Source organism: Typopeltis vanoorti, chromosome 26 (assembly GCF_054136105.1).
Source record: "Typopeltis vanoorti isolate ZY-2024b chromosome 26, IOZ_Tvanoo_1.0, whole genome shotgun sequence".
Lineage (NCBI taxonomy): Eukaryota > Metazoa > Arthropoda > Arachnida > Uropygi > Thelyphonidae > Typopeltis > Typopeltis vanoorti.
Genome location: NC_143574.1, coordinates 8,276,330 through 8,302,891, shown reverse-complemented (window position 1 = coordinate 8,302,891; position 26,562 = coordinate 8,276,330). Strand labels below are relative to the sequence as shown.

The following is a 26,562-nucleotide window of genomic DNA, read 5'->3' as shown; positions in this document are numbered from 1 at the left end:
TTTGTCTAAAATCAATACTTACCTAAGATGTTTCAGTGGACAACTCTCAGTGATTTGTTAAAGTTCTTTGCTCTAGTGAGAGTTGACTATTTTTATTTAATTTGCTATCTTCAGTAACAGTTTTATCTAAATAATTGAAATGGACTTATGTTAACTCTCCACTCAAAAAAATGCATTTGAGACTGTTTTCCTAGCTTATGTATTTGTAATGTTAATTTTCATTACAGAATCTGTTATACCCATTATTTAATTTGCTTTTCATTTATTTTTTAATGTCTTGTGGGTGGAAACCCACAAAAAAGTGCAAACCTATAGTACAAGGGCGGTCTGAAAAGTTCTTGGCCATGACCATAGATGGCAACACTATCGGCAAGATTTTTTTTCTCTAGGTTGGCACATCTGTCATAAGCATCCATGTGAAATTGCAAGCCATTCTATCAAGTAGTTTGTTTTATACAACTGCCTGAAGCAAAAGTGTTGTCTGTATCCCTTGAAATGGATAAAATTGAGTATCGCGTGGTTATAAAATTCTCTGTAAAAGAAGGTTTAAAACCAAAAGAAATTCATTCGAAGTTCATAAAAATTTATGGGCACTCTTCTCCTTTGTTTTTGACAATTAAGAAATGGGCTGCCGAGTTTAAACGTGGCCGTACCAGCCTTGAAGATGATCCACGTGAAGGACGTCCAAAAAGTGTAACAACACCAGAAATCATTGATCAAGTAGACGATATGGTATTGGATGACCTGCAAGTAAATGTGCACGAAATTGCTGAGGCTATAGGCATTTCAAAAGAATGTGTAGGATATATTTTGCATAAAGAATTGCATATGAAAAAGCTTTGCACAAGATGGGTGGCACGCTTTCTCACAGCAGACAGGGCCGACTTAACATGGTAGGCAGGCGATGTGTCGTATCGGGGCGCTGAAGTGAGCAGAAAAGGAAAAAAAAAACACATTTTATTATTAGCGTTCATTAAATGTGGATATGTACTAAATATATTGTAATAAATACTGCGTCTTTTAATAACATTTAGCAAAAACTGCAAGTTGTTTTTCGCTATGTGTGGTATAGAGCTAGGGGAGGCACTAGACAAGCTGGGCGTCGTGTTACAGGGGGTGCCCTTCACTACCGACTTTCTTTTTCTTACATGCAGTGCGCATTCGCCACGTGAGGCACACACGTGTACCTGGCTTAAACTCTATTATGAAGTGACATCTGGGCATTGTTTGTAAATCATTGAATTTTTGATTGTTAAACACAGTGAATGTGCAGTTAATTCGCACTGAGGTAAGTAGGTTTCAAATTTAGCTTCAAGCTTTACAAAATAGAAGTACTGATATTTCTTTTAGTCTGACACAATATTTATGTCAAAATAATTTTTAAATTTATAATAATCACAATTTTATTTTTATTATCGAAAACTTATAAATAATTATTTGATGCAGTTATTTAAGAAAGAAAGAAAGACTTGAATTAAAAAATAATAAGTGCATAAGCATTCAGCTTTTTTTTGGGGGGGGGGGTAAGAGACCCACCTATTCATCCTGCTGATGTTTGAAATAATTTTTCAAAACCATTCACAAAAATTGTCATCATCAAATTCCTGCCATGTAATCTGAAGGAGTGTACAGGATATGATAGTACTACATGAAAAATTTACATAATTACTAACTTCCTATCTACAATTTTCCTCCAAATTAGTCTGTTACTTGTCAAGACTCCAACATTATCAGATCTTATATTTCTATCATCTAAGGCACTTTGTACTGTATCAATCCACATATATCTTGGTATTCCTCTGGGTCATTTTCCTGGCAGACATCACTTGTTTGGCTAATCTTTCTTCTCCCATTCTGTTTAAGTGACCATACCACCTGAGGTTAGCTCTGCTAATGCATTCCTGGATGCTGACAATGTCAAGTTCTTTCCTAATATCCTCGTTTTTATTATGATATTGCCATTGATGCCATCTGTTCACGCCTCTAATCTTTCTCAGGACTCTCGTATCTGTGGTCTCTAGTCTTTGGTCAAGTGTTTTACTTCTGACCCAGCTCTCAGATCCATAAGTTAAAACTGGTTTGAACACTGTCTTGTATACATCTAATTTAGTGTTTCGACTAATTTCTCTCTTATTCCATATGAATTTATTCAGTTGACTTCCTACCATACCAGCTTTGTTGATTCTGTTGTCTATTTCATTATTTAATTTACCATCTTCACTAAAAATCGTGTCTAAATAGGTGAAATGTTTTACTTGTTCCACAGGTTCTCCGTTCACAATGCAATTGACATTTTCAACATTGCTGACCTTCATACCATATCTATTACAACAGTTATTTAATTTAGTCAGGGAATCTTGCAGACTTGTAGCAGATTTATTTAGAAGTATAACAGCATCTGTATAAAGCAAAGAGCAGACATTAACATCTCCAATTTTGATATCAGGTTTAATATCACTTTCCTTCATAATGTGATCCATATAGATAACGAATAACAGAGGGGATAATGTACATCCTTATCTGACAGCAGATTTAACATTAAATCATCTTCCTGTACTTCCTTCAGTTCTAACTGCTGACTCACAACTCAAATAAAGACTAAGTATTGCTTGATATAATGTTCCGTTGACACCATATAACTGTAGCGTATTGAATAGCTTCTCTCTTGGCACCTTGTCATATGCCTTATCTAGATCAACAAAACTTAAATACAGATCTTTCTTATATTCCCATGATTTTTCAACTATTTGCTGTGAAGTGAAGATCTGATCCTGACAGCCTCTATTTGGCCTGAATCCAGCTTGTTCTTCACCAAGCTTTTCTTCCACAATTCTTCACCAAGCTTTTCTTCCACAATTCTTCTCAACCGTTTCTCAAGTATACTTGCATAAATTTTACCAAGCACACTCAGTAGGGAAATACCTCTGTAATTCTCACATTCAGTTTTATTTCCCTTTTTATATATGGGTACTATGAGAGCTCTACTCCAGTCATCGGGAATTCACCCCTCTGTCCAGGCCTTCTGAACTATGCAGTGCAGTCACTGCAAGACTTTTATACCACCATACTTCAGCATTTCTGGTCGAATATCATCTACTCCTGCTGCCCTTCCACATTTCAAGCCTTTGATAGCTTATTCTACTTCAAGTATGGATATGTATTCCTGACTGTATGCCTGTTGAGTGTTTTTTTACCACTGTGCTATCACTGCTTGTTCCATTAACAGTTTTTCGAAGTAATTACTCCATACTTCTAGGATATCTTTTTCTCCTGTTTTCATGTCACCTTTATCATCTTCAAGTCCTTTTACAGCACTCTCTCTCCTCCATTTCTAAGCTTCTTCAACAACTTCCAGAATATTTTCCCACCTTCTTGATAGTTATTTTCTATGTTCTTGCCAAAGTCCTTCCATGACTTTTGTTTAGCCAGTTTTATACAGTGTGTAGCTTTCTTACATTTGTCTCTGTATTCTTTAAGAGCACAAGCTGACTTATTTGCCAGGAACTTTTGATATGCTTTCTTCTTTTCTTTCACTGCCTCTTTGACTTGCTGTGTCCACCATGGAGTTCTGATTTTTCTATGCTTGCAGACAACCTCGCCGCATGCCTCTCTGACTGAATCAATCAGAGTTTTCTTCAAGACTTGCCACTGAATCTCCAAGGTTTGGTTCCTGTTCTCAAACTCTTTTATTTTTTCTTCAATACTCTTTGTGTATTTTAGTCTACAGTTCACATCTGAGAGCTTCTCAACTTTTATTCCCTTTAAAACTTTATTACATGTTGTTCTTTTCAATATAGAATTCAATTTTTATGCTGCTCAAGACTAAATGGTGATCACTTCCAATTACAAATCCTTTGTAAACTCTGGTGTCCTGCACCAGTGAGAAAACATCAATATCAACAATAACATAATCAATGAGACTTTTCTTATTCCTTGCCTCTTCTCTCCATGTGAATTTGTGCACATTTTTATGTTGGAACATGGTGTTAGTAATAACCAGTCCATGTCCTAAGCAGAAATCCAACAGGTATTGGCCATTATTATTAGCTTTGCTCTTTTCTCTAAATTTTCCCAAAATAATTTTGTATGTCTCACCTACTCTGCTATTTAGATCCCCAACAAGGACCAACTTTTCCTTTTTCATTGTGTCAGTTGCTTTCTCTAATGTCTGAAAAAATTCCTCCACTTCTACCTTAGTAGAATCTTCTGTGGGACCATTGGCACAAAAAGTCTCATTGTTCAATTCCCCATTCTGATATTTGTCTACATCACTCTACTTGAGACTGCCTGCCATTCAAGAAGATTAGCCTCGTATTTAGTGTTGAATACTATGGCTACTCCTTCTTTTCCTCGATTGTCATTGCCTGAATATAACATTTTGTATTTATTGCTCAGAAAGATCTCACCAGTTTTTGTCTTTTTTGTTTCAGTCACTCCTATTATGTCGATCTGGTACTTATCTAATTCCTCAGCTAGCTCCATTTCTTTGCCACTCAGGCTTCTTATGTTGATAATACCGATCTTTAACTTTGGTGATGTTAAGTTGGGGTTTGTTTTAAAAATTTGTTCGAGTAGCTGACTTTTCGCTGTTTGCCCTGGTTCCCTGGCAAAAAATAACGCGGGGCCTTGTTTAACCGAGCGATGCCTCAGCTGGCATGAAATTTTGTCATGTTGTACCATCATTTTGTATTGTGGTTTAACCAATAAGAAAACAATTTGGTTGGCTAAATTCCCAATTGCCAGCCCATCCTCGTTTGTTCAGTATCCAGGTAGATACCCAACATTGGGCTCCACGAGAAGGTGAGGATTGGACATTAGGTCAGACGCCCTGGTCGGTTCTCCGCATACCTTTAAAGGCTATGTGGAGGTCTCCTCTCAGTTATACAGCTTTGATCCTTAAGCACCCCACACAAAATGGTTACAAACGTAAATCACTTGGGGAACATACTTATACATTTCAGTGTAAAATTGTTGTAAAAGTATAGCTACTTTGTCACATATCTAAAGTAGCGGTAAATGTCTTTTACAAATATGTGGTGATTTCTTCTTTGTACTAAAAGAAAATACCAGATGATGATGATAATAAAAATAAGAAAAATCTGCAGTATTTTCTTTTTCATTGAGTGAATTTTCAGAATGAAGTGTTATTGATAATGTACTTTCTCTGTGTGTTTTTCTGAAAAGAAAGAAAGAAAGTGCATGTGATTATTTTCTTGCTATTTTTGTCAAGTGGATATCGGAAATAATGAGAATGACTAACAGTAACGGATTTGTAAGGTTTATGACCTCTTGACTTCAAAGAGTGAACCTGTGTTACCTGGAATTTTCTCCATTAGGAAATTCCAAATCAACATTTTGGTTGTTTCCAAAATCTATTATGCATATGTATTCATTTTGGAAGATGTGGTGCAGAAAATACTGTGGAAATTATTTTCGCGCTAATTTCCTCACTTGTGTTAAAAAAATTGTTTTTAAATAATTTGGCAAAAAATGCTATCAACCAAAATTTATTGCAATAAATAAGGTTCGAACATTAGTTTTTATTTTATCTTGCACTACTGCGACATATGGAAATATGCATGTCACATCATTAAGTTTACAGATTTAGATATACTGCTGCTGTTTGAGAACAATTCTTTCTGCTTTTATGAGCAAGACATGGTAAATTGCATTACATTCTTATTTCATGGCTAATTTTAAAATATCGCAGAATTATATTCAGTAGTATTTCAAATGAACTTGCAGTTGAAAAATGAAACAAATTATTATTATTATTTGTAAAGTGCTTTCAATAATAATAATGCAGTTTCTTTACTGATATATATGATGAAATTATCTGAGACGTCCTATACTGAATTGATTAAAATTTTATGTTTGTTTTGAAGTATCCTAACCCCTTCCGCTGCCATGATGGCTCATAGTAATGGAATTAATTCTTCCCTTTATGTTGTCGGCCTTGTTGGCAGAGTGGTTAGCGTAGGCTGCGGGTTTGAATTCTGCTGTGGGCATGGATGTTTGTGGTGGTTGGTGTAGATGATGAAAGTAGTTGTAATTGGTGGACTGAGTGATGGAGATAGAGAGTTGTAGAGTAGGTTCCCTCCTTCGATGAGTCTTTGGAGGTGTTATATAATAATAATGATAAATAGCCAATTCATATTTCATACTTTTCATAGTATGTACACTTCATGTTTGATATTATTGAATATTTTCATATTATTATCTGTAAAACAAAGCGCGTTCTTCAGGCAATTTGTGAAGTATTCTGTGAAATTTGATTTTGAACAAAAATAACAATCTGGAATGTCGGCTCCCTTTTCTTTTTTCCAAAATATTTCATTTCAATAATTATCTTGAATTAAGTTTTTCGAGAACAAATAAAATGTACTGTTGACTATGCGATTAGGCAAAATTACCACAAAAAATGCAAAATGATATTGGTTCTCCAAGGTAATGCAATATTTAAGTGATGAAAGTATGCAAGGATCTCTTATTTTGTCTTGGCATTGAAAATTGCACAATATAACGAAAAACTAAAAACAATATCTATACTTCATAAGAAAGATTCTGGTAATTGGACCACATATTTATTACGATAAATAGCAATAAAAAACAACCCAACAAGTTTCGTAAGTCATATAACTTACATCTTCAGAGTTCAAAGGTAACTAAAAGTTTAAACACACGAAATGAGAAATTATTCAAAATAGTTCATTCTATGCGGTTGTCTGACTGTTTATTAAATTGAATATCCGAATATAGATTCAGTGCAATGCTAAGTTTGAACAATGCTGGATGCTGTCACGTTGTGTTGTTCATGCTCACATTGTCCGAGGTCTGACTTTGGTATATTTTTTATCAATGCTGACCAAACTTGGTGTAGAATTAGGCCCTGGTTTTTGTTGCATTGCGTTGGAATTCTAAGCATGTTTGTAGCTTCTTTAAATTTCCGTATGAAACAATTTTTTTCAAATGTAAGACATGTTTGTTTTTTGCCAGAGTACATTATGGCTGGTGGAAGTTGTATGGTATGCTAAGCCTGATTTGTTTTCTCTTCTTTTTTTTTGCACGTCTTTTTGGTGTTCGTTCATGCAAATTTCCCCTGATCTTTCCGTCTGACCTACACAACAGATGCCACAGGATAATGAATATTATATACACCTGGTTTTTTTAAAGGATCATGTGGAGGTTTTGGGGGATTTAGAGATCTTGAAATTTTTTCCAATGGTAGAAAAGCCACATCGATGTTGTGTTTGTTTAGTAATTTGGCCATTTTGTCTGTAACATTCTTGACGTATAGAAGCATGATTGCGTTCTTGAAATCTTGCTTTTGTGAGATGATTGTAGGAGGTGTGTTCAGGATTTTTTTTGATATGGTATGGAAAGTTCCAATAAGCACCTTGAATGAAAATGATACTAAAGCAACCGATATAACCATAAGAAAGAACATATCTGAAAACCCTTTAACCCACATATTTCATCAAATCGTAATCATTTGTTCTTTTTCTTTTAGGATATATAAGAAGACATAAAATTAATTAATTTTTGTTCTAGGTGTTTATCAGAACTTTCCAGACCCCCCCTCCCCCCTTCATATTAGAAACACATGGGAACAATAGTGTAACCAGGCTTTTTTGTGCCATTTCAAATTCTTAGCTATACACCTTTTTGTTCAGTTTGACAATTTCCATTTCACTTTCAGTGACAATTTCAGTTTGACAAATATCCTGTCACTAATGTCCACAAAACATCCCAATGTCATAGCATGCAGTTTATTTTACAGTGGTGTAGAAAACTTTAAACAGTCATTAACATAGTAATAAAAAACTTATACAATGGACAAAACAATGCATTGTTCACTAGGGTACAAAAGCAAAGAGGCTGTTGAAAAAGAGCAATTTAGTACATTGAAAATAAATTTAAATTTTATACCATTTTCATAAAATTGAATTAGAATACACATACATTATGCAGATTATTTGGAAAGTCAATATGAAAACTGGATGTGCAAATAAAAGGCGAATGACTATAAATCACGAATTCATATATTCAGATACACATGCACGTTAAGAATTACATGGGAATTGCATAAACATTTATGTTAGATTAATAACAAATTTCAAAATTGCCATTGCTCAGAATTTTGAAAAATTTTAAACCATCACTGTGATTTAGATTAGGATCATTGCAAAGAGCTTCATAGCATTTTTGAAAATTCTCTCAAATTTGAAAGGACGTTTGTGAGGAATTTGTCTGTTTCTTAGACTCCTTAGGACAACAGTTCCATAAGTGAAACTACTGTCAGTTTTGCAAAGCAAGATTTCTCAGCTGGAATGTATAGATATTTTTTGAGATTGGAATATTTGATAGATCTAGACTAAGTTTAAGTAACAGAATAGTTCCAGAATTGTACATGTGGATCAGCGATCTTCAACCTTTTACCTCCTGGGGAGGCTGCATCCAATACTGGAAAGATTTTGTGGGCTACAGACAAAACCTGTTGATTTTTTTTTTTTTTTTTTTTTTTTTTTTTTTTTTTTTTTTTTCCCTCTTAGAGGGAGTTAGTCAAATTATGCCCTCATCATCAGAGATGGAGGTAGGACAAATTATCTGAAAATGTACTAGTAAACAGTAAAATTTAGGGAAAATGGATATATCACATCCATTGAAAGATTACAATTGTCAAAAGATAAAATTAAACATGAAATTAATACTTTTATTAATCAGAAGATATACATACATACATTCAATATGATATGTGATGCAAATTATCAGAATGTTTATTAATATTTACTTCAAGATTTATGACACACAATTTTAAAATATTATACAAATGATCATTTGAAAATCTTGTTCTACACCTTGATTTGACTGTTTCCATTTTTGGAAATGCTGATTCACAAATATAAGTGCCACCAAAATGGAGAACATAGGCACTGCAAATCTCTTTAGGTTTGCAAATGTATCAGACAGTGCTGAATATACTGACCAAGTATTTCATAGAGCCTGATATATCATAGACATCTATATTTACTGAACTATCTAATTTTTATGCAGAATAATACTCCCTTCAGGTTGGACTCTTAAAATATTGAACCCTGATTACCACAGTCTATAATCACTTTATTACTGGATACACTTCAGAATTAACTGATAAAAGTAACAAAAAAAACAACACATCACCACACATGACACTAGAGAAGAACTCGGACATTTCACAAAACTTATCTGATGGGAACTGACAGAAAAACGGTGGGAATAGGATACTTCTGATTTGAATGAATTTGTGATTATGCTCAGCTTCATTTGGTAGGTCTCAACATGTCTCAGAAATAGGTTTTTTTCTCACAGTTCTTTATCCCTCCTATCTCCATAACAGTTGGGTGAAAACTTATACTGAAATGCCATGATCTCGTCATTCCTGATGTGTACCTTCAGGGGATGTACAGGATGATTAGGATTAGCACTACATGAAAAAGTTACACCATTAATAACTCCCAATCGGTTATTTTCCTTCAAATTAATCTGTTATCTATAAACACTTGAACATTATCAGATCTTATATTTCTGTCTTTTAAGGCACTTTATGCTGTATCAATTCCATCTATATCTTGGTCTTTCTGTGGGTGTTGTTTGTTAATTTTTCCTCTCCTATTCTGTTTAAGTGGCCAAATCACATAAGCACCTCCGTAGCGCAATTGGAAGAACGATGGTACGTTGCACCATTCGATTGGAAAAGGCCTAAGTTCAATTCTCGTCATGGCGGGAGGAATCTTTATATGGACTTTTTCAATTGAAGATGAGTTAGCCAATTTCATATGGAGGTAGCAGGATTTTTTTCTCCTGGAAACTCGGGTTTTTCATCCTGCATACAGACAAATCGCCCCTTCAGAACACACGCAATTTACAGACAAAAAAATACTAGCTGTGGTGGTGGGCAGTAGATGACGCTGATGTAGATGATCGATTGTAGTGGTGGAGACGGAGAGTTGTACAGTAAGTGTCCTCCCGTGATGAGTCTTTGGACTCCTTGGAGGTGTCACGAATTATAATAAGATTAATTCTGTTAACACATTCTGGAATGCTAACAATGCCAAGTTCTTTCCTAATATCTTCATTTTTAATATGATACTGCCATTGATGCCATCTGTTCACTCCACTAATCTTTCTCAAAAATTTCATATGAGTGGTCTGAAGTTTTTGATTAAGTCATAAAAGTCTAACCAGATTCATAAGTTAAAATTGGTTTGAACAGTGTCTTGTATACATCTAATTTAGTGGTTTGACGAATTTCTTTCTTATTCCATATAAATTTATTTAGCTGACTTCCTACCATACCAGCTTTACTAATTCTGTTGTTATTTCCACATTTAATTTGCCATCTTCACTAAAAATTGCACCTGAGTAGCTGAAATGTTTTACATGTTCTATAGGTTCACCTTTCTGGATACAGAAAGGTGAATGTTTTATTTGTTTCTGCCTGCTTTCATTGTCTTTGTCTTTTTATTGCTGATTTTCATACCAAATTTATTACAGCAGTTATTCCGTTTGTCAGGGTATCCTGCAGACTTGTCCTGCATTTATTTAGGAGTATAACATCATGCAAAAAGTAGAGCTGAGTTTAACATGGCTAATTTTCATATCAGATTTAATACCACTTTCCTTCATAATGTGATCCATATAGATAATGAATAACAGTGGAGATAATGTGCACCCCTTGTCGCATACCTGATTTAACATCAAACCATCTTCCTGTACCTCCTTCAATTCTAATTTCTGACTTACAGCTTAAATAGAGCTATGTATTGCTTGATATAATGTCCCATTTATACCATATAATGGTAGTATTTTGAAGAGCTTTTCATATGCCTTTTCCAGTTCTACAAAGCTTAAATCTGTACATCGGAGGTAACGGGCACTGTCCATTTTTTTATGGAATTGAGTTTTAGGTATATTTTAATGTTTTGTTTCGTGCTCTTTTCAGTTGTGCAAAGCACTATCTCCTGTGTGTAATAATAAGCGGATTAGCCAGTTGGAAAGGGCACTATGTGCCATCATGGTATTGAGGTAAAGAGCACTAAGTGGACAAGTAGCCATTTACTTCGGATGCATAAAAAAAATGGACATAGTGCCCTTTACCTCAGGTGTACAGAAATATAAATCCATGTTATATTCAAAGGATTTCTCAACTATTTGTCTTAAAGTCTGATTCTGAAAAACTTCTATTTGGCCTAAATTTAGCTTGTTCTTCACGAAGCTTGCCTTCCAGAATTGTTCTCAGCCTGTTTTACACCAGTATACTTGCATAAATCTTACCAGGAACATTCAATAGAGAAATATCTGTATTCTCATATTCAGTTTTATTTCCCTTTTTGTAGATGAGTACTCTGAGAGCTCTGTTCCAATCATCTGCAATTCACCCCTTTGACCAGGCCTTCTGAATTCTGCAATGCACCCACTGTTAAAGTTTTATACCCCCTTATATGAACATTTCAAGTCGAATTTCATCTGCTCTAGCTGCCTTTTCACGTTTTAGGTTTTTGATGACTTTTCTACTTCAATCTGCTTCAAGTATGGATAATGTATTCCTGACTACATTCCTGTTGGAAGTTTTCTATCACTGTGTTAACACTGCTTGTTTCATTTAGCAGTCTTTAAAGTAATTATTCCATCCACCTGGAAAATTTTTAGCTTCAGTTTTCATGTCACCTTCATCATCTTTTTATTCTTTTTACAGCCCTTTTTCTTCCATTTCTAAGCTTTTTTTTTTACTAGTCTAGAGAATATTTTGCCACCTTCCTGATTTATTTTCTGTGTTCTTACCAAAGTCTTCCCATGACTTTTGTTTAGCTAGTTTTACATAGTGCTTCACTTTCTTACATTTTTCTGTGTATTCTCTAAGAGCACAAGCTGATTTACTTTGCCAGGAACTTTCTATGGTTTCTTCTTTTCCTTGATTCCCACCATCTTTTTCCTTTAATTGTTCAGTGACTAACAATCTATGTCCATAGCTGGGAGAAATTTGAGAGAAATTTAATACAGAGACGCTTTTAGTGATAATTTATTTGCATAGGGTAACTAAAAGTCAAGACTACATATAAAAATTTAAAAGAAGTTATATACAAATTAAGTGGATATTGAATCCAACATTATTTCCAAGCTGAATATAGAAATTCTAACATAGAGACTCTAATAAGAGTTTCATGCTGAATATGTAGAAATGATACAAGTTTCAGCAGATCCAAGCATAAACCAACACCTGGTTCAGGCTAGGACGACTCTTAGTAAAGGTGGAGTAAGTTCTGAGTACTGCCCTTAGTATTTTCCCTAATGTAAAGCACATCTCCTTACGGAGTATGACGATATACATTATGGAAGAAGGGTCACTACCCAGACCAGTTTCAACCTTTGTTGAGGTCTCATCAGTGAGTAGGTAGGTAGGCCCAGATGTAAATACTGAGGTTTAAGTGATGCAGAAGATATTCTTTATCATATGAGTTGCCAAAAGGTGCACCAAGAATTACTGAGATAAAGAGCCAAAAAATTATATACAAATTAAGTGGATATTGAATCCAACATTATTTCCAAGCTGAATATAGAAACTCTAAGATAGAGACTCTAAGAGTTTCATGCCGAATATATAGAAACTATACAAGTTTCGGCAGATCCAAGCATAAGCCAACACCTGATTCAGGCTACGGTGACTTGTAGTAAAGGTGGAGTAAGTTAGTAAGAGAGCCGAAACTTGTATAGTTTCTATATATTCGGCATGAAACTCTTGGAGTCTCTATCTTAGAGTTTCTATATTAGGCTTGGAAATAATGTTGGATTCAATATCCACTTAATTTGTATATAATTTTACATCGCTGAAGTGAAGCCTTTTTTGGCTTTTTATCTCAGTAGTTTAAAAGAAGTATTCTTCCTAGGAGACCAAGGACTGCATCAAATTGCTTCAGGTACTGCATGTGGGCTGTAGGTTGAGACCACTAATGCAGGTGATATATACAAGGGCAGAACTATGACAATGCTGCCGGTATACATGGCAAAAATAATGGAGCTCAACGACATCTATTAAGCTTAAATGTCCATGTGCATTTTATGTTTCTTCCACTATGTTCTTTAAATATAGTCACAAATGATGCAATCCAAAGTAATTTAAAATTAGTTTTATTTGTAGTATAATTCAGCAGTTGTATATTTTTTGTTATACCATATATCTTGACAGATATATGGTATAAAAAAAAAAATGCAAAATTTAACACAAAAAAAAAAAAAAAGTAGATTTTAGATACAAGCTGGAAATCATGAACTGAAGTAACAAGACCAATCTGATATCAGTGGTGAATTGAATGATGCATTAGATTACCTTACAGACAATGAAGATTTAAAAGGAGCGCAGGTTTGCAAACTAGGACTGATACATATTCACTACCGAAACATATTTGTAGTTAGGTTTTTTTTGCAGTAGCAACAGCATCATTATCAGCACAAGCACTTTCAGCTGTAATTCAAACGTTATGGAACCTGATTTTTGAACTTTATGAAACCAGCCATGACTTGTTGAAAACGTTTCTCTTTCATCTCCATTTTCTTCTCAGTTTTCTTTCACCACCTCTTAGAGACTTGTTGCTTTGGTTTGAATTATCATCTGACTTAATGGAATTTTTTTCTGATTGTAATTTTCAGCCATATCATTAACAATTCATACTGATGACTTGTTCATTTGTCACATGCTATTTTAGCATACAATGCTCCTTCTTCATGCCAGATCCGGAAACTCTGCTCTAGAGACTGAACATGGAACTTTTTAAAGTTACTTGATTCCCCTCCCCCTCCATAAATGGAGCAGTGGTGTCATACTGGGCAATGATATTCATCTCTCCTCTAAAGACAATCGCGAATATTCATGCCCATGGTGGGATTCAAACCCACATCTTGTTGGTTGGAGAGTAGTACGTTAACCACTTAGCCAACCAGGCCACCAAGTATATACAATAACATCTGGCATAGCATTGTTAACTGGTATCAAAAAAGTTTGCTGCCATGCAAAACTACACGGTTTCAGACATTATTATAATATGGTATAGTGTAATCTGTACCAAACAGACAATTACAGTATTGGGGGGGGGGGGGGGTTATGCACTTGTTTTTTGCAAGCTCATCAGAAATACTAAAATTAAAATAAAACAAAAAAAGTAATTAATTGTTGATAATTTAACACAAGTTTTTCATTTGGAAAAATTGTATTTAAATAAGCACTTTGAAGACTGTTTCATCTAATTTATCTTCCTCATATAAACGTTATTGATTGATCTCCACAAGAATTTCATCATTTGTAATTTGAATGCAAGACAATGCATCCAAGTTGAACACTATTAGAATCCAAAGTTTCAAATCTGCACAATGTCTTCAGAAACAGTAGTAATTTGTTACTCAAAATTAGTGAAATAATTCTCACAAAGTGATAAAGCATGTTGCCACACAGCTCTCATATTTCTAGCAGTTATTTCAAGCCATGATTCACTTCAACAGCATTTCTGATTTTAATATGTTTCCAAAAATAAACCTCAGTTATTGCTCCATCTCCTGTTGTTGCTTTTAAGGCTTGAGAAAAATTTCATCTCAAATAATAGGCCTTAAACATAGCAATGACACCCAGATCCATTGGCTCTAATAATTAAAACACATTGTCTTGAGTAGCAGAAAAAGGATTTCAAAATTTTCATGCAAGTCAGAAATAGCAGCAAGATCACATCATTGCAATAACACTCGACTGCAGGACAAAAATGAGTTGTAAACTATTCTTCAAAACATTTGTCGAGTCACCCGTACTTTATTTGATCAAGTATGGGTTCTTTCTGTAACATGGCAATCAGTGCAGTATTACAGGAAGAACTCTTTTAGCCTTTAAATACTGGATTTTCAGCTCAGTAAACTAGCAAAGGCTTTAATATGCAATTCCATCTATTAAAAGTGACAAACAATTTTTGGAAATTTTATATCTTGGTTGCAACTTTTCCTTTTCTTGTAAATAAATGTGCATAAATCTTCTTCCAAAACAAATATGTTTTGTAGACATTAAATTTTGTTTATCCTTGTAGCTCCTTTTTTAATTACATCTTTTAACTCATTGGGAAATTTTTCCTCCATAAAAGCAGCAGTGAGTTCAGCAACAGATCGAGGACATACTGCTATGGACCTCAATTGCCACTCTAATTCATCCTATAGGTGTTTGATAGGGTTGAGGACAGGACTCTGCACAGGCCAGGGCAGTCGTTTAATAACACCCATCTCTTTATACCATTCCATAATAGCTGCAGTTTGGGACATGGGGGGTGTTGTCGTCTTGATAGTTATACAGGTCCGTTCCTTAAAAACTCCACAGCTTAGATAGCACCTGATTATCCAGATTATCAAAGTACTGAGCTGCCTTCATGGAATCACGGCAACGATCAGTGGTTCCACTCCAAACCAGCAAAATGCACTCTGTACAATTACTTCTCCACCACCAAACTACTTTGAGTACAACACATCGTGGTAACAAGCATTCACCAGGCTGCCTCCACACCCAGTCATCAGACTGGAAACAATTGAACCATGATTCATTGCTCCAGAGTACTGTTTTTCCACTAGTCAGTTGTTCAGTTCACATGCTCTTTGGACCATACCAGATGAGCCACCTTGTTAATTGTTCTGACGTTCAGCTTGTGTGCCGCTACTCTTCCATCAAAACTCAGTGAATGGAGTTCTTTTCATAAAGTATTTTTGCTTACCATGTCATTACTGGCACTCTGGAACTCATCACAGAGTATGTCCACCTTTGGAGTACCCTCCAAAGGTGGATGCCTACAATGTCACAAAAAATCACAAACAACAGGATTCGAACCCACAACCAACTGGCTGTGGGTTCGAATCCTGTTGTTTGTGATTGTCTTTAGGCAGGAGATGAATTTCAACACCCAGTGTGAGACTACCGCTCTGCTTATTGGAGGCCCGAAATGTCTTGAAAACATTCCATGTTTGGTGTCTATAGCAGAGTATCAGACTATGTAAAAATAAATTAAAAATACAAAAAAAAAAAAAGAAGAAATTTGATAAAAATATAAAAAATACTATAGGTTTGCAGATAACCTTTCATGAGTAGGAACAATGATTAAAAAAGAAATCACTATTTATAAATTGTGGAATCATTATGATTATGTTCCCTGTGTCTTTGATCTTTCCAAGTCGCATAAAGGGTTTCTATTACATCTTGCTATATTCAATTGTATTCCCATGTACCATCTTGATAAATATCGTTCTAGTTCGCTTTGAAGCCTTGTTGACCACACTGGTTCTTATATTAAAAACATCTTGACTTCAAAAATAAAATTAAGGAGTTATAATTGCTTTACAATGAAACTGCTATTTTTACATGTTGACTTCTTTAGTTCACCAGTGCAAGCTCGTTCACCTGCAAAATAAATTACACAAGGAAATTGAGTCAACAGTTATGTGCAATCCTGCCTTGCCAGCATTAGGAGACTGTTTTCAGAAACATCTGAAAAGTTTGCTCTACAGCAGCTTTCCTAAACTTTTCCTACGATGGAACACTTCACAAATCCTGAAATTTTAACAGAACACCTGTTGTTTAGTAGGTAAATATAAATAATAAATAAAATAAATGAGTAAATCTAAGCGTTAAGAAGAAAACAAACATTTATTCTCAAATGTTAATTATTTAAAACAAAACACAAAAATTAGTAAAATAAACTAGCGTATATACACGTATATTGCAAATTAAGTTCGTAATGACGTCAATGTTTTCAGGTCTTTGAATTACAAATTCTTTTGATATCAGGCACAATATTAGAAAGTTGAATTCTCATATCTGGTGTAGCGTCAAGTCTGTTCCTCAACTTTGATTTGGTTGCAGCATAATATGAAAATCCTGCCTCACATAAATATGTCATTGTAAAAGAAGTAAAACAATAATAGCTAGTTTTGACACGCTGGGGTACTCTTCTGTTAAATTTATCCAGAAATCATTTAAGGGCAGTTCCTTGTATTTTTGTTTTAAATCAGAGTCACTAATTAAGTCGATTAGATTTTCATAATCACTTGCGCTGAAGCCTGCTGGCTTAGCTGTCACTGTAAATGGATTCAGAACCCAGGAATTGTCCTCACTGGATTTTGGAAAATATTGCAAAAGGGTTGATTGTAGTCACAAGTGTTCTAAAATTATGTTAGAAACTTCTTCATTTACTTTAGAATTTATTTCAATCAAAAATTCATGCAAGATGGAAAAACAATCAAAATTATTCTGTTCAACTGTAGAAATCATAATTGCAACTTCCTATCAAAAGATGCAATTTTATCTCTTGTATTAAAAATTGTATTATATATTCTTTCCTTGTAATGATAAGTTAATTTCATTGCACTTTGTAAAAATATCTGCCAGATATGCAAGACTCATTGACCATGAAGAATTTCTTAATAATTCTTAATAATGTCCTAATTATTAATAATAATAATAATAATAATTAGGACAATAAAATTTTGTCCTAAATTATGTGACGTCAATATTGTAGTTTCCTCAGGCAAACATCATTAAATTAATTTGTGCTGATTTTCATTGACATATCTCATTCTGATCACCAAAAGCTTATAATATTATAAGTACTTAGGAGTGAATGCAGACTTTTTCATCTGTGTGGTTTTCCCCTCCTTTTGTACATCCTGGAGATCTTTGTAGGCTTGAGGTGAATGAATCACTATTTGTTCCATCACAAACACCTTCAATAAGAGATTTCTTAATACCAAATTAAACAAAGTGCCTTGTCTCTTATATTAGAATTTAAATCTGTAGGCCTATTACTTTAAAAAAAATCATGGCACTCCGGTTTTAGAACAAGCACTTACACACTGCAATATGCACTTGCGAAGAAAGCATTCAGTATTAATAGATTTGAGAACCGGATACAGATTACCTTGATCTTCAATTTCAGTGGGAAAATATTCTTTATATTTCCTTGCTGATTGGTCACTAACATTTGCAACACAGATGTTATTTCGTTCAGTTTTGAGAACAGAGGATATGCTGCCCATTGTTGTAATCGGCTTGCAGGCAATTTTTGTGATCGTCATAAACAGCGGTATTCCTTTTCCCGAATGTTAAAAGATTTTAATGTGTGAAAATTAACGATAATTCATGAATATATCCATGTTTAAAAATATGCAGCTTGATCGCTGATATTTGCTACACAGATGTCATTTCTTTCAGTTTTGAGAACAGATGATACTCCGCCCATTGTTGTAATTAGCTTGCAGGCAATTTTATGACCGGTCATAAACAGTGGTATTCCTTTTCCCGAATGTTAAAAGATTTCAATTTGTGAAAATTAATGATTATTCATGAATACTTCCACATTTAAAAATACACGACTTGGTCACTACCATTTACTACACAGATGTTATTTAGGCGTTCTGCATCTGAGCCTTTCTACATATTTATGAATATTATTCTCCTTAAAATATTTTCACTATAAAATATTTATTCATGAAAAATGCTTAGAAAACTAAAATGACAAATTCCAGGAGAACTTCTCGCTGCCCGGTATAATTGATGGCATTTAAGCCATTCCAGGCTCATATTAATAATAATTTTTCACGGAACACTTATTCACTTTCCGTGGAACACAATTTGGGAAACCCTGCTCTACAGTATCATTTTTTCCCTAACCTTGTATTTGATTCACTTCATAAATGATATCTTCACATTTGTCATACTCAGAGACAGAATTACTACATTCTGAATGAGATAAATTCCATGCACTCCCTTATCGAGTTCATTATTTAATGTCAATCTAACAGCAGGCCTCCATTTCTGGATTAAAAGTTTTACTGATTCTCGTCTGTTGAAAGAATTCACCATGTCTATTAATGAATATAACTATGCTGCCATCCAGAAAATTATAACTATCATCCTTTATCCATAACTGCATTTAAAAAAAGAGTTTCCATGTCCTTCAGATTGTTCTTAAAGGAATAAATAGCATGGGTTCTTTATAAGTTTAAAATGTGTGAAAAAAAAAAAAAAAAGAACAATCATGATTACTTCCCAAAACGTTGAAATAGGCTTGCATTCAGAATGCTTGAGCTTCAGATGCTGTCATAGTTAAACCTGTTTCAAAGAATAGATGATCAAATTTATACTGTTTTTTGATCACTACAATTTAAGTAAGTGTAGTGTCACTAACTTGGTAAGCAAGACCAGACTTATCCAACCTTTGAAATCAACCACTCTTGATTGCATGCCTAACTAATTGTTTTGGAAAGTAATCATAATTAAGTGCTCCTAGTTTTTATGTGATTTATATAACCCTGTATTTAATTGCAAAAACTAACAATTGTTTCCTTTGAACTGTTTTATCCTGTTTATTGAGCTGTAACTAACACCATGTAAATGCATGCATGCTATGTGACATATCAGTTTTGAACAATAACCAATATTGTTGTCTTAGCGATATCCTTCTAACTAGGAAGAAATGTGCAAACACATTATTTAATTGACAATAATAGTCCTTCTATTCAAAACTTAAATGTGACGCTGTTCGTCATCGCTCCAGGTGAGCAATTGGGGCTTCCTCATTCTTTTATAGACAGATACTGAGATGCTGTTACTAGATGCAATGTTCTTGTACTGTGTTTCGTTTCCATTGCAAGCTGCCTGAGATAGTTTTACCTAAGTTATTCTATAAATTCTCTTTGCCTCCTCCTAGTTGAAATCACCCATATAATAGTTCTCCTTATACCCACAAGATTTGTGTGCATGCATGCATCTGCATTTCTCTGTTCTCTTCAGATGATCCTTGTCTGTTGCAGCACCCAGTCCAGCTGTGTATTTTGTCTTGTTAATTTCTCTCATCATCAAACCATTTTCTGTATTATTCGTTACTACAACCACCACTGATGCTGTCACAAGTAGAGATATCCTTTGTGATTGGATTTAATTCTTCAGCAATTATTAATAGTACTATCTGCCTTTCTTGTCTTGTCTGTCCTTCCTGAATGAATTGAACTCCTCACATTCTATTCCTATAACAGCATTCTCTTCTTTCAGTCAGGTGTCACTGTTGCCCATAATTGTTGGACTTATTATCTCTTCTAAAGCTAATAACTCCATCCTGATGCTTTTAACATTAGCCACTCTAAGCTGTGGCAAAGAGTGGCTGCTGCAAACAATTCAGTGAGTTGGCTATGTAGGAGAAGTGGTATGCAATATGTTCATATATAAAGTGATTCTGATGGTAGAAAAGATTTGTATTTGCTGGATGGATTACACTTGAATGGTTTTGGTGATGGATGCTTGTAAATATTATTGCTGGAGATGATATATAATAAGAAGCTAGAACTTACTTACATTAAACTATGGCAACTCATAATATATTAGAGGGGGGGGGGCAGTCATTCCAATTGAAGTTTGGACAGTTTTGCCTCACTCAACAGGTCATTCATAACATCCAATGCAATCATATTATCCACTCTTTCTACTTGCTGACATATCATACCCACAGCAGAAATCTTCACCATTGGGAAATGCTCTCATTACTCATTCTTCAAGCACATCTCTGATCATAGAATCACCACAACTATAGAATAACACATATGCCACAGTAAATAACTTTTTTATTTAGTAAATATTTGTCTTATGTATCATAAGACATCATCAGTACAACTATCGTATAACAGTAAGAATTGAATTCAAAAACAGTAGTGAGCATGCTTAAATTGGAATCTCTCTCTATGTATATAGTCATGTATTCGTGGATTAAAACTGTTGGGCTGAAATGAAAATTAATTAAATTAAATTAAAATATAGCAAATAATTATTTAATACAATTGAGGATAACAATTTCTCAAACTTTTGGAATAGTGAGACAGTCGTTCAGATTAAAATTAGGTCTATGAAGTAGGGTTTCAGCAAACGTTCATGTTTATATATATGGATCTATGTAGTAGCTTAACATTTTGCCAGTGGATCCTGTGGTTAGTGTTTTTGATTTCGTGTTGTGCAAGCTCAGATTTTGAGGTTTTGATAAGACAAATGTGTCTTGATTCCAAGATATGTTTATTTATAGATCTTCCTGTTTGTCTAAAGTAAGACAAGTTATGCAAACATTGTACTTCGCATATGCCAGGTAGCATCATTGGTGAGAGTTTCTCTTTTGGAGAAGGTAGCAAGTTATGAATTTGGTTGATGGGTTTGTAAGTAGCAAGGAGTTGATTTTTTTCATAATTTTTGCCAAATGTTCAGAGATGCCTTTTAATATATGGTATAGGAGTCCTGTTGGCTTCTTCTTGTCTGAGTTGATTTGTAGGAGAGTGGTTAATTATTTTTTGGGTTTTTATTGGATTATGTCCATTTAGTAAGGCTGTTTCTTTGATAATTTTCAATTCTTGTTTTAGAAATTTTTCAGAAGAACAATTCTCGTGTGCTCTGGATACTAAAGATTTTATGATGGCATATTTTTGAGATGGATGGCGAGCTGATGTATTATGGATATAATAACCTGAACAAGTTGGTTTTTTGGTAAATAGAAGTGGAAATGGATCCATCTTGTTTACACTGGATGTGTACATCAAGAAATGAAATACATTTTGATGATTCTTTTTCTAGTGTGAACTTGATACAAGGATGCAAGGTGTTGATTTTTTGTAGAAATGAGTTCAGGTTCTGTGTAACTTCAAACTACAAAGACGTCATCGACGTATCATTGAAGTTCACACATTAGAAAAAGCTTTTGGGAAGATTTCTCATATATTAAAGGTTATTCAAACTCATTCTGAGGACTTTGTTGTTACCATCCAAGCCATGGAATGGAGACATGTGAATTAGTTTGAAATAAGTTTTGTGCATTTGCTTCTCTATCCATTATAGGCATTATAGGAGCATGGGTAGAAATGGTTGCAAACTATCTTTAGTTGAATAATTCCAGCTGTTCTTGATCCCGCACTTTGTCCACATAAACTCATTCAGGTTCAGTGTATAGAAATTTTCTAAATATACTTGTATATGGATACAGGAAGGTAATGGGCTTAAGTGTTATTTAGTTAATATTTCTAAATTTCATTTGTCACATTTTAGTTTTTCTTTGTTTCTAGTAAATGACTGAAAAGATTTTAAAAAAATACAAAATTTATCCTGTTTTGTCTCTTCAGGATGTTTTTGAAATGCGATATGCAAAAATGCCTGATGAACCACCAAGTAGTGAAATAGGTCCAAATTCACAAAATGAAAAAACTGAAGAGTCCAGTCATAGCAGTACATCTAGTGAGGTTTCTACTGATAGCACATCTGCAAGTGGTTCAGAAGATAGTGAGGAAGAGAGAGAAAGGAAATTGCAACAGTTACAAGAACAGGTTTGATAATTTTCATATAAACCTTATCATAGCATAAATTTTTCCAAATGCAGTATAATTCAGTAATGGGAAATCTTACAGTAACTTTGTGAATCTTAAATTTTTATGTTACTGGTCATGACTTTGCTCCTTTTCCAATATATTCTACACATATGAACTTATATCTATGTATGAGTCATAATTGGTGTGGTTTAATAAAGTGCAGAAATCAGAAATGCGTTTTCTGAAAATGCGATATATGGAAAAATATATGTTTATTCTTATTATGAACTATTTAAGTGGGCTACTTCTTAAGAAAAGGTTTTACCTTTTGTTAAGAACATTATAAATATTGTGTACAGTTAAATCAGAAGTTACAAGAACAAGTATCAGCTATATAGTTGATTTTTTTTTGACAGTTTGACACAGTGAAATATCTGAAGTCGAGAACTCACGTAAGTCAAACACTTCTCTAAGTTGAACAAAATGTTTAGTTCTTGATAGTAACCCATCTGTTGTAATAATTTGTTTTACCTGTTGCTTAGTGTTGACCACTTTCAGTAAGGCTGCAGTAGTTCCAAGAAAAACTTGAATGTGTGTTAATTTTTGGTTTATTGTGGTGTTTATCTCGTAGCACTGCTGACAGAAATAAAATTATTTTCAAATTTTTCTTGGATATAGTACTATTTGCTTCACATCGGTGTTATGATTGTGATACATTTTATTCTTACTTTGTATAATAATAGAAGTTTTCACTTTGGAATAATTTAAAGGGCCAGGAGCTAATTTCAATTCAAGTGTATTAGTAGATTATATTATATTGGGCTGCTGTTAGTCATCCATATACCATTTGAGAAGAAATACCTTTTTATTTAATAAACATAATTCTTCAGTTATTGAGATTAATGAGGAATATAAAAATGAAATAATACATATCAGAAGTATATTTCGATTAATTTATGTGTGTGTGGTGTGGTTTTAACAGTTCTATTTTGAGATTGAAATATTTGATGAATTACAATTTCACTTTCTGTTAGATTTCATATTTTATTGAATGAAATATTTTTGGCAACAAAAAAGTTTATTAGATACCTGATGGCATATCTGAAACTCAACTTGTGTATATATATATATATTATATAGAAGCAAGATACCAGTATTCTCTTTCATTCAGTGGGCATAATCCCACAGCACTTTTGCAAAATGGTACCATGAGTAACAGATCTTATGTTTTGACATGTTGTGAGGTTTTGATTCAAAATAAGAATTCCTTTATAAACTATTATGAAAGTTTAATTTCCATGAAAATTCAGAAAATACTTGTTAATAAATTATCCCTCTCTTTTTCTGTACACTCTATACAAAAATTGCACACATGCACACATACACACACCCTCATTTTTCTTGAATGTTGATCACTGACAGGCATCAAGGCTCAGGGTGTACATGCTAAGATACTGGAGTTGTGTGCTGTATTTAAATTATAGGATGTTTAAGAGTTAACCAACTGCAAGCAGAGTGTTAAACAAACTTGCAGATTCTACCACCACCATCTATGAAAATACAATTGATTAAAATAATAAATTATTACACTCAACACAACCATGGATCCTGTATCACAAGAAACTCAGATTAATCTGAATACCTATTTTTACTCATCTCACTGAGCTATATACACTTAGGCAGATCTTGTCAGACTCGGACAAATTTTGTGAAGTTTTTAACATTTTACAAAGAATTAATTTTTACAAGCACATCTTATCATAAATGCCATTTATATATAGATATGGTGTTGCTTTTAATTTGTTTTCTTGTTTATATTATTTACTTATTTAGCTATTTAATTTTTTATTAACTTCAGTACTGCTTAATAATGTTTATAGTGGCAAATTATGACCTTTGCTGTCTTTTCACCAGTAAACCACAAATCAGCAAACTACCCATTAGAACCAGAAGTCCTAATTTGGGAAATTAGTAACAGCAAGCATTTATTGACCAAATTGTTGGCAGGTATTTCCTTCCCATATGTGGACATAGTCATTTTGAAGCAAGGGAAAAGGATAACTAGAGATATAAAGAGGAGCTGATAGTATAGGGCAATTACAATTATGTAACCTTAGAATCTTTGATTTTATAACTTCCAACAAGCATTATTACCAGAATCGGAAATGTCAAGAACAAGATTGTTTTTGAACATTGTTATTCACCTTTAAAGTATATAATTGGCAAAGACCCTTATCGTTCTACTTGCATACATTAATGAGTATCCTTGAATGCATTTGGAGTTTTTAATATGTTGGTTAGAGTCCTGTGATTTACAGATGACATTGGATAGTACCTAAGAATATGTCCTTCTCATCAGTATACTGTCTGCTTGATTGTTTGTTGTGTTGTGTTTAAATTCGCTCTCATTGGTCACCTTTTAATGATGCTAGCCACATTTTATCTCGCATGCTGTGATTTTGCTGTATTCCAATTAACTTTTTTTGTTGCTGTTGTTTATTTCCAATTAAAAACATGAACCTTTGTATCTTGCTGCCCTTTGGAATTTGTGGACATCACCATTTTGCTAACTTGCATGTAAACATATTTATGTATATAGCCCATTTTTATATATATTTATATATACAGAGTGTCCCTTTTGGGACACTCTGTATATATTGTCAAGGATTGACTCCTTGAGTGAAATTACAAGAAGTTTATATCGAGTCAAATTCTAATCAGTGTGGATGGATGGATGGAGCTATGGCAGTCAAAAAAAAAAAAAAAACTAGAATGCCATATTTATAAAAATTTATATTGCAAATTACAAAATGTTTTAATATCTTTGATAATCAATTATTTTAAATATTAATAGAGCTCTTATAATGGTTTCTCAGAATGTGTGCCTTTTATTTGGATATTTTTTTATAGACTCCTACCAAGAAAGGTTGTAAACTTAGAGTGCAATGGATTGGTTATAGATTTTTTAAAAAAAATTTGTATTTATATAATCTCAAAACCCCACTCTAGAGATCAAACATGGAACTTTTTTAGGCCACTGCAGGCCTCTAGTAAGCAGGGTGCTGGTCAGTCTCTCACACTAACCACTGCTTCCTTTATTGGCAGTGAAATTCATCTCCCACATAAAGAACCTACAGCCTGTTAGTTGAAAAATGGATATTGCTAATCATTTGGATAACCAGGCCAGCACATACCAGCATGTCATAATAATGATTGTTATTCTTTCAAGGCTTACATGTGTAACAAAAATTATATAGAATTTATTCAAAAACTCTGTTATATTTCTTTCAAATATATTATGTGGACATAGTTAAGGAGATCGACCATTAACTACGTTCAGAAGATGAATCAAAATAATGAGTATTCGTGCATATAATACCTCTTGTCACGGTCATAGCTGAAGGATAAGATATTTATATATTAGGATTCAAGGAACAGTTGTAAATTGCATAGATGCAAATATTTAAATTAATTATTAATTGCCTGAGGAAGGAGTGTCGAAAATTCGATTCCAGTCAGTGACGTGAGAAGCTGAAGGATCTTCCTCGGCCATAGCCAAGTTAGCCGGTCTTGGGCATGGACAGTAGGGTTTTTCATCCCACAAAGCAGCAAAGTCAAGAGAACTCAACACTACAGGATATAGTGGATACACCGGGACATAGGGCTTGACCACCTTATGCTGTGAAGGGTTTTGAGGTCCAATGATTAATAAACCCCTGACACTGCAAGGTAAAAGAGGGTATAAAAGAAGATGAGATGAGATAATTATTAATATAAAAAGTTTATGAACAATTAATAGTGATCGTTTCCCAAAATTTGGATATTGGCATACTAATTGGTTCAGGTTTGGATGATTTCATAGCTTTTCATGTTTCAAGAAAAGATCGATCAAATTTAAACTTGCAAGAATGATGAAGCTTTGTCTGTTTTCCAAAGAGCTCTGTGACTACTGTCAATGGTGTGAGAAACGAGGACAGACTTGTCAGATTTCAAAAATGTAATATAGTCTTGATGTTTTTCATTTCTAATCAAGACAGAATGGCCAGTTCCAAAATAGGAAACACGAAATGAGCAGGTGTTAAGCACCCCTAATTTCATGCACCTGCATGAAATGAGAGTTGCTTAAGGGTCAAAGCTGTATAACTGAGAGGAGACCTCCACATAGCCTTTAAAGGAATGTGG

At 33.9% G+C, this 26,562-nt stretch overlaps 1 protein-coding gene across 8 annotated transcripts in view; it reads left to right on the top strand.

Moving 5' to 3' along the window:
- Window positions 1-26,562, top strand: part of LOC150092301 (homeotic protein female sterile-like) — a 579,681-nt gene that overhangs the window by 268,718 nt on the left and 284,401 nt on the right. For 7 of the 8 annotated variants that reach the window (XM_090415148.1, XM_090415149.1, XM_090415152.1 and 4 more), the window contains 2 exons: window positions 22,198-22,398; window positions 22,797-22,832. In XM_090415148.1, coding sequence (XP_090271274.1) covers window positions 22,198-22,398; window positions 22,797-22,832 — 237 coding nt within the window. The remainder of the gene's footprint in view (window positions 1-22,197; window positions 22,399-22,796; window positions 22,833-26,562) is intronic. The other variant, XM_090415147.1, reaches the window with a different exon arrangement.